Below are 14,956 nucleotides of genomic sequence, written 5' to 3'. Positions count from 1 at the left end.
CAAGCGTATCTCATTCCTTCGGGTGCAGGCACAAGTAGGGCAGTGTTTTCGGCAAGCGCTTTTCTGCTTGCCGAAAATATCCGCCCTGCGCCTCGTCTGACATTAGCCTAATATGATTACTATGAATATCAGCACACAATGTAATGTGTACCTTTACCACTGGCATTTTTATACCAAGGGGCTCTATCAGGTTGGCCCATCTCTTTCTGCTTTAAAGCAGTAGTTTATCTTTAAGTTAACTTTTGGCATGCTATAGAATGCCCAATTCTTAGCAGATTTTTAGTTGGTCTTCATTTTTTATTTTGAGTAATTATTGAATTATTTCCCTTCTTCTTTTGACTTCTGCCTATCAAATAGCAGTCACTGACCTCAGCAACCAAAACACTATTGCCCTGTGAGTTTACAGTTTTATTGTTATTGTTTTTTTCAGCTTTCAAATGGGGGTCACTGACTCCAGCAGCCAAAACCTTTTTGCTATGTAAAGGCTACAATTTTATTGTAATCCTAACTTTGTTTTACTTATCTTTCTATTCAGGCCACCTCCTATTCATATTCCAGTCTCTCATTGAAACCACTGCCTGGTTACTAGTGTAGTTTAAACCATAGCAGCTAGATAGGAGCTGAAATTCCAGACTGAAGAAGTGCTGCATTAAAAGCTAAATATTTCAAAAACCACAAATAAAAAAGAAGGCCAACTGCAAATTGCCTCAGACTATCACTCTCTATACAGTGTCGGACTGGGCCACCGGGACACTGGGAAAAGCCCAATCCCAACCCTTGCTGGCACTCCCTCTGCCCGACCGTTCCTCCCCTGATGCGTTAAATTTATGTGCGCTCAGGGGGGGGCGTTGGGTGGGGGACCCTGCGGGGGGGTATTAGGGGACGTGGTGGGAGCCCCGGTGGGCCCTGCACCCCCCAGTCCAACCCTGTCTCTATATCATACTACAACAACCCTTTAAGACCAGCCCTAGTGGCAGTGCCATTCAGCTCTTCTGCATTAATACTCAGAGCTATGATAGTTTCTATTTTATTCTCCGAGCTGTTTCTCATTCTAAGTGCAGGATCATTCGTCACTTGTAAATGGATTTAGCTATTCAGAATTCCAGTGATGCAAAATCATTTTCCCTAACAGTATTATCTGCAATTGAAAATCCCACTGAAGGCAGTTTCCTCCTACATGAAATGTTCTTCTCTACTATTAAATGTTCTATCTGCACAATAAAAAAAATGGGGTATGGTGATTACTGCAGTTTTCATTTGGTGGCTGAATTATGGAAATGCTGCATTCAGTGAAGCCCGCTCGAGGCAGAAGTGCTGGAAAGGGGCATTGACTTGTGTCTTTGTTCATGGCAAGAAATGAGTTAAAGAGCAATGTTCCAAAAAAATTTGGTGCATTTTGACAATTTTTTGGAATGTAAGCATAATTGCATTCAGTGCAAACTGGCTTAAAGCAGAACTTACTCTTAACTAAAGAAGTAGATTAAAAAAATGTTGTACATTATGTTCTGGGCTTCTATAGCAGCCCTTGGCATCTAACAGAATGCAAGATGAGGAGTTCCTGTGACAACTGTAAAGACCTGGATCATTACTACTATAGAGATACTGAAACTTTGGGTTAGTGCAGTAAATAAAATGTGGCATTTCTAGCAAAATTCATTTTTGGTTTTAGTTCTCCTTTTGAATGTGCAGGAGGTGCAAACATTTCTGTGGACTGAGTGGGTCTTATGTGCTTGTACTTACATGCCCTACTGGCCTAAAAATGTGCCACCTTCAGCAGCAATGCACAAAGGGAGCCCTTTCTGCCCCAAGCAGGTGTTAACTACGGGCTCCCGTTTGCCTTATGCACAATACAAAATGCAGCCGACAAACAGGAGCACAGGACAGTTACAGATTAGCCAAATTAGGTGCAGGCATTTTGTGTATGGTTTTTTAATGGGCACCAATTACATTGCACTTTATTTATTTATCATTATTTATTCTTATGGAATAAGGGATTGCTTTTCGCATAGCTTTTTCCGATTTAATTCTCCATCTCCAAAGGAAGAATGTACATCAATGCAATAAAATATATCCACCAGGGATTGGTGGAGCAGAGAGGCAGAGATGAGTGCATGAAACAAAAGACAAACAGTATTGGGAAACCGATAAACAATGTTTAAAGGAAATGTAAATAAAGCCGGACCTTGAGATAGCCAGAATTTTATTTACTGTTACTTATATTTACTGTTACTTAGGATGCCTGTCTTCTTTGCATTTCTCCTTCTTCTGTTTTCCTTTTCTTTGGCTAATATACTGTAAACTCATCAAACCATTATCTCTGACTATAATGCTATGAGTGCAAGTGAAACTGTAATTATTTAATCAATTAAAAGAACTCTACAAATGGCAAGAGCAGTGAAGCTCTTCAATGAATATACAGTGAGTCGGCCAAACACCCATTTACTTGAAAGCAATGCGGACTTTACTTGGTTCACTCTGCACAAGTTCAATTTCCGGGTGGTATGTGGGCACAGAGCATTTCTCTGAAAGAGAGTGATTGTATATCCATAATACATGAGTAGGTTTTGAGAAAGGAAGTACTGTGGACCTTATTTCTCAAGCAACTGGTAGCCCTGACAGTTGGGGTTTATATTACATGGAGAACATGGTAGCTTATAATTGTAGCTGCTTAGACATAAGTGTGTCTTTGGGGGGCATTTATTAAGTAGTCAATGCGGCATCTTTATTGCCCCTCCTTTGCCCCTTCGTGATACTTGTAAAAAAGCAATTTTGTAAACACAAAAAATAAAATGTCTAATGCAACAAAGCAACTTTCCGATATACACCCATTACACATTTTAGATGGTTTTAAAATTATATGTAAAATTAATTGTTCTTAAAGAGGTGGTTAACTTTTAATGTTATAGAATATCCTATTCCCAACAATGTTGCAGTTGGTCTTCATTATTTTTTTGCGTAGTTTTTTAATTATCTGCCTTCTTCTCCTGCCTTTTTCTGGCTTTCAAATGGGGGTCACTGACCTTGGCAACTAAAACACCATTGCTCTGTGAGGTTACAATTTTATTGTTATTTTTTTTTTTATTACTTATGTTCTTATTCAGGCCCTCTCCTATTCATCTTCAAGCCTTTCATTCACATCACTGCCTGGTTGCTAGGGTAGATAAGACCATAGCAACCAGACAGCTGCTGAAATACCACACTGAAGAGATGCTTAATAACTGAAAAACCACAAAGGATAAAATTAACTCAGAATATCACACTCTACATCATAGTAAAAGTTAATTTTACAGTGAAATCCCCTATAACAGCTTATCTGTCTATCCTTTGCTATTCTCTGTACTGCCAGCTCTCATTTTTGAACCATTGTAGCAGAAGCCAGCTGATTAAAAGGCCGGTTCACCTGATAGCAGAAAGTGCACCGGCCCAGGGTACATTTCAGCGAGCACCAGGGGCATTAAAGAGAGAAGCAGAAAAAGACGATTGCCCCATTGTGCTTGCTGAAAAGTATTCTTGTGAACAGGAGCACCAGCCCGGGGTATCAGGTAAGTGAATGCCTAACATTTGGCACCCCCAGTGACTTTTCTTCTCTTTCAACTACTTGCCTGATCATCTGATAATTGTAGAGGCACCACTACAATGAATTGGGTCTACATATCTGACCTTGGCACAAGCCAAATATTGCTATGTGCCTAACCCAAGTATTGGGCAATGCCCTAACAATGGACCAAGCCACATTTGTCATGCTAATGCCCAGTATGATGGGTAAATTGTCTGGCGTGTGGAGTATTCTAATAAAGATAGGGTCAGTTTATGGATTAAGAGCCTAGTGTTCAGTTTGTACCAGAGCCAGTTTCTTTTTGTTGGCCCTAAACCCTCTCTTATTGTTAACAGGTCAGTCTGATCCCCCTAGTTCCCAGATCTGCAGCCTCTCCATTGGGTCCTGTCCAGCTATGTGCACCTGCAGCAATGGCATTGTAGACTGTCGGGGGAAAGGCCTCACAGCAATACCTGCAAATCTCCCCGAAACCATGACAGAAATGTAAGTACTCAGTTACACTGGGAATAATTCTCACTTTCATCCAGGGAACCAGATCACCCTATTTGTTTAGGGCAATTGCAATTTGGGGAGCCGTGTGAGATGCGTGTGGCACCCTAGAAACCCTACAGATTGTGCAATCAAGTCAAGTGTTAGATTAAGGGGAGTGGCTACACGTCCTTGGTCCCCACTGCAATATAGTGTGGGACCACTATACTTACTATAGCTAACTCCTTAAATCTATACACATGGTGACATTATTTGGTGGCTGTGTTTGTGTTGCATCAGGTGTCAATAAAGAGAAGGTAACGTATACCATAAGGAGCATACTTTAAGGGAAAATTCCAGCAGGAATCATATAAAGTGAGCGAAAGACAAATTCTTCCTGAAAAACACAAGGAAACACTGCAATAGGTTATTCATGTAATTACAAAAACAGATCACTACCTGATTTATATGAATGTTGCATTTACTCCTAAATATGTGCTGCTGTTAGTGCCTAGTGCTGCTTGCCCTCTGCCGCCCGCTGCTGCCCCCTGTTGGCATACTCGTTGCTGCACTTTTTTTTTTGTTTCATGTTCCTTATTTAAAAGGTAGCGCTTCACGCTATCTGTTTGGTTGGCCATTTTATCAACTCTGTAACCATAGTAACTGCCTTTTTCCTTTACAGATCTAAGCATTTCCTTTTGTAAGTGGGAACAGTTTCTGTTCTAATGATACACTGGGAGAGAAATAAGCTGGTTGATGGATACTCAAAGCCATAGTTTGCTTAAGGTTGCCTACACCTGATACTTTATTGGGGATATTAAACTCGACCTACAAGAAAGGGGCTTATTTTGCCTTTAAAAGTAGTTGTTGCTACTGTGTTATTAAGGTTCCTCAAAACACTTCAACCCACAGTGCATTAACTTTTTAACTCAGGCACTCGGGTTGGTGCTGTTACACAAGAGCTGCAGGTAAAAGCACTTAGCCGCGTCTCCGGTGCAGTAATCGAGCCTGATTCCCTCCCATTACATCTGCTTTGCTCTTCTCAGAATGTTTATGCCGAAAGCATTTTGGAGCATCTTTTATGTATGTGCGTTCTACTAGCCCTCGCTGATGCCTCACTGAGAGACAGAACTAGGCTTAACCTCCATGGGAGAGGTTAATGAGAAGCATTAGGACTGTGCGGGGAAATCATATTCCCTTCTAGCTAGTTGACATGGATATTTTGGTGCCTAATGCGCAGTAATGCATGGGAAATTAAAAGCACGGGGAAACTAGGCTATTATGGAGTACAAATGCATGCTCTTAGATGCCTTTATTTTGTGGGAATACAATCATTTTATTTTTATATTTTTCCTATTTCATTAGGGAAATACCTAATGTATTTTTAAAGGTTTACCATTAATATATTTCCCTAGAAATGGATTTAAAAATCTAGTTAATTGTGTATGCAGAATATTACTTATTTGCATATGTATCTGGTAGAGAGCTAACATGTTTTCATCACTAGCACCAGCGGCTGTAGGTATAGATTATATATATTGCAACGCTGTCTCTGGTGGTCGCTTGATGGTATTGCTGCTAAATCTGCCTGGGGAGTGAGCAAAAAGCAGTGAGACAGCTCCTGCGTGTATGAATGTGTATAGGCTACAGGGGCTCTGAAATGAATTTAATGCCCTTAGTTTTACTGCACCGGCCTGTATGTCTACACTGGAAACCTGCCAGCCTCCTCCAATTTGATACCTTTCTCAAATGGGCCCAGTACAATTATCATCATCAGCAGCAAATTAGCACATGGCAGTAATATATGGCATGATAATCTGCATAGTACTTCATGTTGATTTTCATCAACTGTATGCTGGTCCGTATCTACCACTGTCTTGAAAGTTTCCTATCTCCAGTCAAAATTTAAACCCTACTGAGCATTAGTGGAGAATAGTGAAGGCTGCCATACAGCATATCCTTTTGGACTCATTTTAAAAACTGCGTAATTTTAGATACACCCCCTCCGCCAATGCTATACTTAAATATAGTCAACCCCACCCTAGATCTGATTAATACCTACTCACTGGAGTATGGCATACCCCTACTTTATATTGCCTACAAAATCAGGACTATCAGCATAATATTAAGTTCTCAAATGGATGAGTCTCACCAAACAGGAAATTGTCTCACCTAATCATACAGGAGCACAAGTGTAGCAACTGGTAATTTACGTCCCTGCATTTAATGGAAATGGGATGGATGTGGGGTGCAGTCCTCTTTAGTTTGATAGCATCTAGAGAGCCACAGCCTGCTCAGGGAGATAGTCACAGATCTGCAGTGCTTTCTGTAGAAAGAAATGACTGTGTTTCAGTTATACAGGTATAGGACCTGTTATCCAGAATGCTCGGGACCAAGGGTATTCCGGATAAGGGGTCTTTCCGTAATTTGGATCTCCATACCTTAAGTCTACTAAAAAATCAATAAAACATTAAATAAACCCAATAGGATTGTTTTGCCTCCAATAAGGATTAATTATATCTTAGTTGGGCTTAACTACAAGTTACTGTTTTATTACTACAGAGAAAAAGGAAATCAGTTTTAAAATTCTGAATTATTTGATTATAATGGAGTCTATGGGAGACAGGCTTTCCGTAATTCGGAGCTTTCTGGATAACGGGTTTCCGGATAAGGGATCCCATACCTGTACTGTGTGTGTATGTTTGTATATATATATATATATATCCAGTGACACTATTTAGCACTTTTCATTGGACTGGGGAAGAAAAATAGGTTCTTGTAAAAAGTGTAAATTGCACAAAAACACACAGTTTCGGAAAATGTCACAACATTGGCTGCAGTAATTAGTCTGTACAGTATAGGATGTTTGGACCTAATGAGCCGCTGCTCCACCCCGGTGTTATTGTATACTACAGTAGTTTTTCGCACAGTATCACATGGCCAAAGGTAAGATTCATTAGCAAATGTTCTGCAGCAAAAGAAATGAGCTGATGACCTGCACCCCTGTTTTTAAGGAAGGATGTTGCTCAGTGTTCCAGGTTAGGGCATTAGCAGACTTATCGGCTCCCCCCTAATTTACCTAAGGGTTACTGCTGGTTTTGGACCCCCCCATTTGGAAATGGGTCTTGTGCAATGATGTAACTTCCAGTAATACACATGGATTCCCCTGGATTCACAATGGCCAGAGAAAGACTCAGCAGGCCACATGGGGCTACCAAATAGCCAATCACAGCCCTTATTTGGCATCCCCACAGAACTTTTTTTTGCTTGTGTGTCTCACCAACACTTTTTACATCTGCGTATGGCTCATGAGTAAAAAAGGGTTGGGGATCCCTGGTCTAGACTGAATATCAGAACTTTTAAAGCCTATTCTGTAAGCATGAATGTGGCTTTTGAAGATCTGGAAGAGAGAATGGCCATAATACAATCCTGAGCATGTATTTAAAATGATTATAAAATAATTATTAATTAAGGAACTGCTTGTGATTGATTCATAATCTATATGTTGGAGTATTCAAGCTATCTATGTGACACCATATAGCTTTGATATGCTTTACTGGGGAAACCCCAGTGGGTGTGTTTGTGAACATGTACTTTCCAGTACCAATTTGTAAGTGGGCTTATACAATTTTATGGAAAAAAATCAGTCTTCCTATTATTATCTTTCTTCTCTATAAATAACATTGGTATCAGGAATCATTTTTACTGGCTGGGCTGGTAATATACCAGTCATGTTGCAACTCTACTTGCATGTGTGTATCAGCCTGGGCCCTCTATTCTCCTGGTCTCCGCTGCAGACACTTTCTTAACTGTTTTGTTAAGTCCTTGATATGTTTATATAGAGTCTTAAAATCGTCAGAAATCCTGTGTAAAGTGAAGATAAATTCTTAATAAAGAATAAAGACATATGCAAACAATCTGAATTCATGTGGACTTTCGCCCTTTATCGAGCGTCAGCCGCCATTACTGATAAGGCATAAACACATGGATGTATAGATACAGCAAGGCACGGAACACTCTATTTCTGGACATGTGCAGACAGTTGCCAAGGAAACTCTTTTGGACATTGTGTATGTAAGAGCGCAGATATAAGGGATAATATACCGCCTACAGTCAAATATAAGGACTTTCATGACAATATAGCTTTCAGAGAACTCAAAGTTGACTTCTGATATTCTTATCATTTGCAGTAGAGAGTATATTATATCTTACAATACACAAATTCTGAATTGCTTTAATGGCGCACAATATGGGTTTTAAAGAGACAGACATAATGCTGGAGTGACTGTTATTGGAAAGAAAGAGTGCTGGAGAGAGCTTTTCCACAGAAAAGAAGGAATCTGTGAAGGCTCGTAGGGCGGTGTCTCAAAATGAATAGAATAGAAGCCATAGAAGAAGTTGTTGTGGTGCTGCACAAAGTAGTAAGAAGAAGAACACTGTGTTCATTTTGCACATAGACAGAACACTTTGATAGAACTTGAAGGGGAGAGGCCCTCCAATATTTAGGTGGGGCCCACCTTAGATCATAAAGTGGGTATACATATAGAAAAATATTGGAGTATCAGTCATTTGGTTATAGTTTCATGAATATCGAGGACAGCAAATACATATTTACCCCAAATTTCACCTTGACTGACCTTTTAGCTGGGCTTTCAGGTGTATAAAATAGAGCAAATGGCCATTTTCCCCAATCCTCACCCTAATTGGCCTTCAGACTGGCTCACTCCTGCCACTGCCACCCCAGTTTGGAAACCACTGCCACTGCAGGAGAAAGATAAAGTAGAGCTGCAGTCTGGGGTTGGAGAGAATGCCAGGTTTGTCATTGTATATGTGTAAAGGGAAACTGACTGACATGAGGATCTTTTAGTGTTTAATCATGTAATTGTCTAATTTGTCATGAAACCAGGGAAAAGCCAATGAATTAAAAAAATGAATTCATAAAAAAGAATAAAGGGTTTTGGAATAGCTCTATTTATACAGCAGCACTAAATGTTCAGAAGAACTTTATATTCAACCAATCGTGAATATGACCTATACTTTCAAGGCCCATAAAATAGTTTCACTTGAGTTTTTGACACAGACTACAGGCCGGACTTGCCAGAGACATTGTATGGTTGTGTGTGCATATTAACTTGTGAGTAGCAGGTGCACTTGGGCCTCTACCACAGACCCTAGTGGTTTAGTGCGGCTAATGAAAGCTTAATGCAGACCTGCCTTACCATGTGTTACATACTGCCAGACACCAATTCCCCATATAATAGCCACAGTGCTATTACAGATGATGACTCTCCCTGTCCAGTTTTCTACTTGGCTGAAATGACTTGGGTATTACACAGCTGTGCTCCTACAGCCGTAAGACTCAATGAAGCTGAAAGTGTTACATGCGTTTAAGTAAAACACTAAATCATTAGACAGTCCCTGTACTGACATTTCCTAAATGTAATGAATTGTGCCTTAATAACCTTGGTCCTTTGACTTCACAAGCACAGCTGACAGGTCACTCTGTATTTTTGTCTGGGGGACTGTTAGCAAATCATTTAAGGGAGTAATAATTGAGTAACGCCTGAGATCTTTATTCAGTTCTAAAAAGGGCACCGGGCAGCACATGATTTTAATACCAGTAACAAGCCACTTTTTTTCCCTTTACTGTGCTTGCCTGATCCACTCGGGTATCAAGAAGGAGAATCTAAATGAGTCTCTGCACTGCTGTCTAATACCTGTTTTATCATCTATGAATTGTACTTCTGTAGCTCAAGCCTCCTGTATGTCTCAGTGTTCAAGCACAGATAATCTTCTTATGGAAATCCAGTTATGCAGCATGACCCTCATAATAGAGAGCTCAGCTAAATGTTGATTCAGAGAGGATTTATGTCTCTTGTTGGACACCAGAGGAAACCTAATCTGTAAAGAGGACTTTTTTTTAAAGTGCTGTTATAAAGTGAAATGTAATAAGAACAACTCACAGCTCAGCTGCGGATTTGCAGGTTCCTTGAGTTGACAGATAGTTCCATAGACATATGGACACAGATAAAACTTGCCTTGTGTCAGATATGGCCATCAACACTATTTTGGTTTGCTGTATATTAAAAGCTTCTTTATAAACAATACAGCACCATCCAACCTAAAGGTAACAGTTGACCAAACAGGAAAATTGCATGTTGCAATATGAGCAGTCGTTTGACAGGAGTTACATTTTTTGGCATTATCTTGGAGCTTGTTTTCTGTACTCTGAAAGCTGATGTCCACTCATGGCAATAGGTTCAAGGGCTGGAACTCTGATGTGCCAAATTTCCATCAGTAACCTTTTTCACGTTGTTGTGGATCTTTTTTTATAGAGCAGTTTGTATTTTTTGTTATCTTCCACAGCAGAAGGTCCATTGTATTCTCATGGAACGAAAAATCCCTATCCCTTAGCCAAAGGGTTTTTTTTGTGTTATCAACAAGCTCCCAGCAGGGGCTCATATATAATGTATACCGATCCCAGCCTAATGTATAAAAGGTTTATAGTTACAAGACTAGTCTGGCCTATCAGAAGTTATCCATAGAGCAGTAGCTGTTAGACATTTAAATGAATAAGTCCTACTTGGCCTAGGACTCCTAAACTCACAACAGAGTTCAAGATCTAGCAAACATTTGTGTATCAGCCAAGAACACAGTTAATAAGGTTTAACCCTTACCCTAAAGCTGGCCATACATGCACCGATAATATCGTACGAAACCTCGTTTCGTACGATATTCGGTGCATGTATGGCAAGTCGGTATCGCAGGAGGCTGCTGATATCGGTCGACTCACCGATCGGCCAGGTCAGAAAATTTTGATCGGGAGCCATAGAAGGCGCCTGAGCAAAATCTGTCGTCAGGGCTGAATCGGCAGAAGGAGGTAGAAATCCTATTGTTTCTACCTCCTTATCTGCTGTTTCAGCCCTGACGGTGTGTGGCGGATCTGACGATGTTTCGTGCGACCGACGGTCGCACAAAACATCGCCAGATGCCACGTGTGTCGCCACCTTAAATCTAACCTTCATTCAATCTGGACTTTCACATGTATCTGGGAGAGCAAATAGGCATTCTCCCCTAAACAGCCTTGAGCATGAGCATTCATGTGGTGGGGATAATTCTGTATTTAAAGAAAAACTATACCCCCAGAAAAAAAGATTTTTAGTTTATATTATATGAAGTGGCCCATTAAAGAATCTTACCAAAATGGAATATATAAATCAGAAAATTTTGCCCTTGTACCTTGCAAATCTTCTACCTTGAGGCACCATTTTGTGATGGGCTGTGTCCTCCCTCAGAGATCACCTGACAGGAAATAATGCAGCTCTGTAACAGGAAATGTTGGAGTAAAAGACAGAACCTTGTCCAATAATTGGCTGATGTGTCCAAACATGTACGTTTGTTTGTATGCTCTGTGAATCATATGATCCCCGGGGGTGGCCCTTAGTACTTAAAATGGCAGTTTTCTATTTAGGAGTACCCAATGGCACATACTACTAAAAATGTATATTTTTATTTTTCAAAAAGTGGATTATTTGTATAAAGCAGGGTTTTACTTATGAACTGTTTTATGCTATATATTTTTATATAGACCTTCATTGTTTGGGGATATAGTTTTCCTTTAAATGCTCAGTATCCAGAAGGTAGAAGGGGTCGGATACTATGGTAGTCAGATTGTGGCTACAGTGCAAATGTTAACACAGGTGAATACCATAATGGAAAGAAATATTCTCTGAAAATATGTTAGAGATACAAGAAAAATACATTTTCCATTTGGCTAGACGTGAAAGTGCTTTTATTCACAAGTTGTTGGGTATGTAAGTGGCAAGTACTTCTTATAGATAAAGCACTTCCATCTAAACTTTGCCTGGCTCAGTGCCAGCTGATGGAATTATTAATAATGCTAAAATGAAGTAGAAGCAGAGGGCATGAGAGTGTGAGGAGCATGGACTATGTAAATGATCTCCCGCCTCTGCAGAAACAGCTTCATAAATTTCTTATGCTAGTGCCGGAATGATTCTGGGGATCTCTCTACACTTGCCTGCTTACAGAAACATCTTATCAGCAAGCTTAATAAATTAAAAAAACATGATGAAACCCCTTTAGAATATCAAAGTATTAAAATGGTCAAGTCTCCCATTGATGAAAGGAGTGCACATGTACCAGAGGTGGCGTCAGTTTTTGGGGTGCAGCCGAGCACAACGTTAGGGGTAACCAAACACAAATACTCAGTCAAGTCCAGTGCCAAGCCAAATGTGATTTGTGGGTGGGGAAGAGGAGGTGATGACTGGTGGGGGGAGGGGTTGGATATGTAAAGGGGAGCTCATCACGTTGTTACTCTCTCAGCCGGCCAGAATTGAGGGCAGGCAGGTAACTGAGGTACGTGTTTAGAGCCCCCTCCTGTTGAGCCCTAGGCACATACACATGTTTGATTACCAACAGCTGGCCACTATATGATGCCTGATTGGTTGCTATGGTTTACTAGAAAAGGAGACAACTTTTCACCTTTTATTACATAACCAAATAAAGTTTAATTAAAAGTGAACTTGGCCCTCAGAAATCAGCCCTGGTTAGGCTTGGGCAGCTGTAGTAGTAGATCAACTCCATCAATTTCCCTCCACCATTGCCGCTTTCCTCCTTTCCTACCAGTTGTTGGCACACATACCTTCCCTCACTAGCTCACTTGAGACTGTGCCCTCACCTCATTACTCCCTAGGCAGCCATTTTTGTGGCCTACCCTTATATCCAGCCCTCTGCACTGGCAATGCAGCCCACTCTTGACGCACTCTAGTGCTAGAGAGGTAAGTGCAGGGGTGGAGCACGGAGGGGGCAGTATCAGAGCTGCTGCCTCAGAAGACACCACCTCAAAGATTGCCCCTGTCTATCCTGAGAATTTATATGTAAAGTATACAGTAACTTTGGAACTATTCTAACATTCCCTAACATGGTGGAATCTGTTTGATTGACCTTCGGCTAGACCACCCACCTACTGCTCCTAGGGCCACGTAAGGTGCCAGCCCCACGGTTCGAGTACCACTGCCCTATAGTGAAAATGAACTTAGGAGTATAGCTGCCAACTTTATAATTGATTTCCCTCTGTATTTTTCTACTGTTTTCTGGTCTTGCGTATAGATTAGCATTGTACCATGTTAGCTGTAGGGCAAATATGGTATGAAAATGTCACTGCATTTAAAACTTTGCTCACAAACACTGTCCATGTAGAAAACTGTCCTTCTCTGCAATAGGTTTGTGTGTATGTAGGAGGCCAAAGACATCAGCGACCCCTACTGACCCAGTGACAGATTTCTGGTGAATGTTTGGAAAAAGTTATTTACTTTATATCTAAGTCATTGTGACCGTGCTGCATCCCACAGAGTATTCTCTAACTGATTTCTTCCTTGTTGGTGCCAAAACAGCAGCCTCTTTTGCTTTACTGCTATACATGCAGCTATAGGATCAGAGCAATAGTCTAAGAAAAATCCTAATAGTGATGATCCTGATCTGAAAGACACAGGAACTGAATTATTTATCCTTTATACCACTGTATTCTAGAGAAACCTTATAGAATTTCAATAGGAGAGAATAAGGTTCATTGAAGAAAATACGGTTTAAAATTACAAAAAAATCTGTTATATAAAGTGACAGGAAATAATAGAGCAATAGGGTATTTATGTCATTACAATGGTTCTTTAACTTCTTTGGGCAGAGGAGGGCAGCATATTAATTTAGAGAAGGGTACCGTGTGAAGGAATGATTACTGGATAAGTATACCCAACAACTACAAGTTCCAGCATTCATTAGGGCCTATTTATTATGCTGTGTAATAAACGGCGACAAAATTCTGCTCACATCACCACGATTAAAAGAGGCATAATTGTTTTACGTGTTTTCTCTTCCGCAGGAACTTATGTAAAGTTGCCACATAAAATTTGGTGTTCAGACGGCAAAATTTGCCATTTTACACAGCTTTTTACACTTTTTTCGGCAAATGTAGTTTTACACAGCATATTAAATAGGCCCCTGAGTGTAATCTTGTATTCAGGCTCATTGTTGCATACCTTTTTAATGCTAACCTTTGTTTTGCTGTTCTTTCCATAGACGCTTGGAGCTCAATGGTATCAAATCTGTTCCACCTGGTGCCTTCTCACCCTATAAGAAGCTGCGCAGAATGTAAGTAGAGCGTGCAACGACTACAAACAGCAGTGATTTATAGTTTCACATGAAGGTGACTTATATTCAATACAGCCAACAATGGGACCGACACAGGTGTACTAGCCAGTAACCCAAAGCAACCAAACAGAGCATTCCATTCGTTAGTCTGATAAAAGCTTTGGGTTACTTAATCAATTGGGTTATTAAATGAACCCCATTATGTTTAGGTAAAAACTGTTACAAAAGAGGCTGCTGGGAGTTGCATTTCAGTAAGCACTGGTGGCTTCAGGGCTGGATATCCTGATTTGTATATTCAATGTCATTTCTCATTGACTCATTTTCTGTCTTTGTTTCAGAGACCTGAGCAACAACCAAATCTCAGAGATCGCCCCCGACGCTTTCCAGGGTCTCCGCTCGCTTAATTCCCTGTAAGCCAAATTCAGTCTGTGTGGTCAGCTAAAATTCAATTACAGAGAGGGCGCAGCACAAATATCTGCAATGTATGGGCTCATGTTGCGCGCTCGTAGACTTTCCTTATGTAAGGCAGATTTTAATCTTATTTCTGTGGCGGAATCGTATTACCCCCCTGTATTAAATGCTGTGTGTGTCATACTGGGAAAATAAATATCTGCTATCAATGCTCACAGCTCTCGCAGCAATTGCATAAACCCAATTACCCCAGAAAGGGATCTTAATACAATGAGGTTTGGGATGGCTGCTCTGGAAGATGTGAATTTTAATGTGACTTCTTTCTGTCGTCTGGAAACTGGAATTGATGAGATT

At 40.5% G+C, this 14,956-nt stretch overlaps 1 protein-coding gene across 1 annotated transcript in view; it reads left to right on the top strand.

Moving 5' to 3' along the window:
* slit1 (slit guidance ligand 1) overlaps positions 1-14,956 on the top strand; it is a 219,704-nt gene that overhangs the window by 150,163 nt on the left and 54,585 nt on the right. Inside the window, 3 exon segments of the mRNA NM_001097233.1 lie at positions 3,892-4,039; positions 14,120-14,191; positions 14,530-14,601. Coding sequence (NP_001090702.1) covers positions 3,892-4,039; positions 14,120-14,191; positions 14,530-14,601 — 292 coding nt within the window.

The sequence above is a fragment of the Xenopus tropicalis genome, chromosome 7 (assembly GCF_000004195.4).
Source record: "Xenopus tropicalis strain Nigerian chromosome 7, UCB_Xtro_10.0, whole genome shotgun sequence".
In the NCBI taxonomy this organism is placed as follows: Eukaryota; Metazoa; Chordata; class Amphibia; order Anura; family Pipidae; genus Xenopus; species Xenopus tropicalis.
This window is presented reverse-complemented; position numbering and strand designations above follow the sequence as displayed.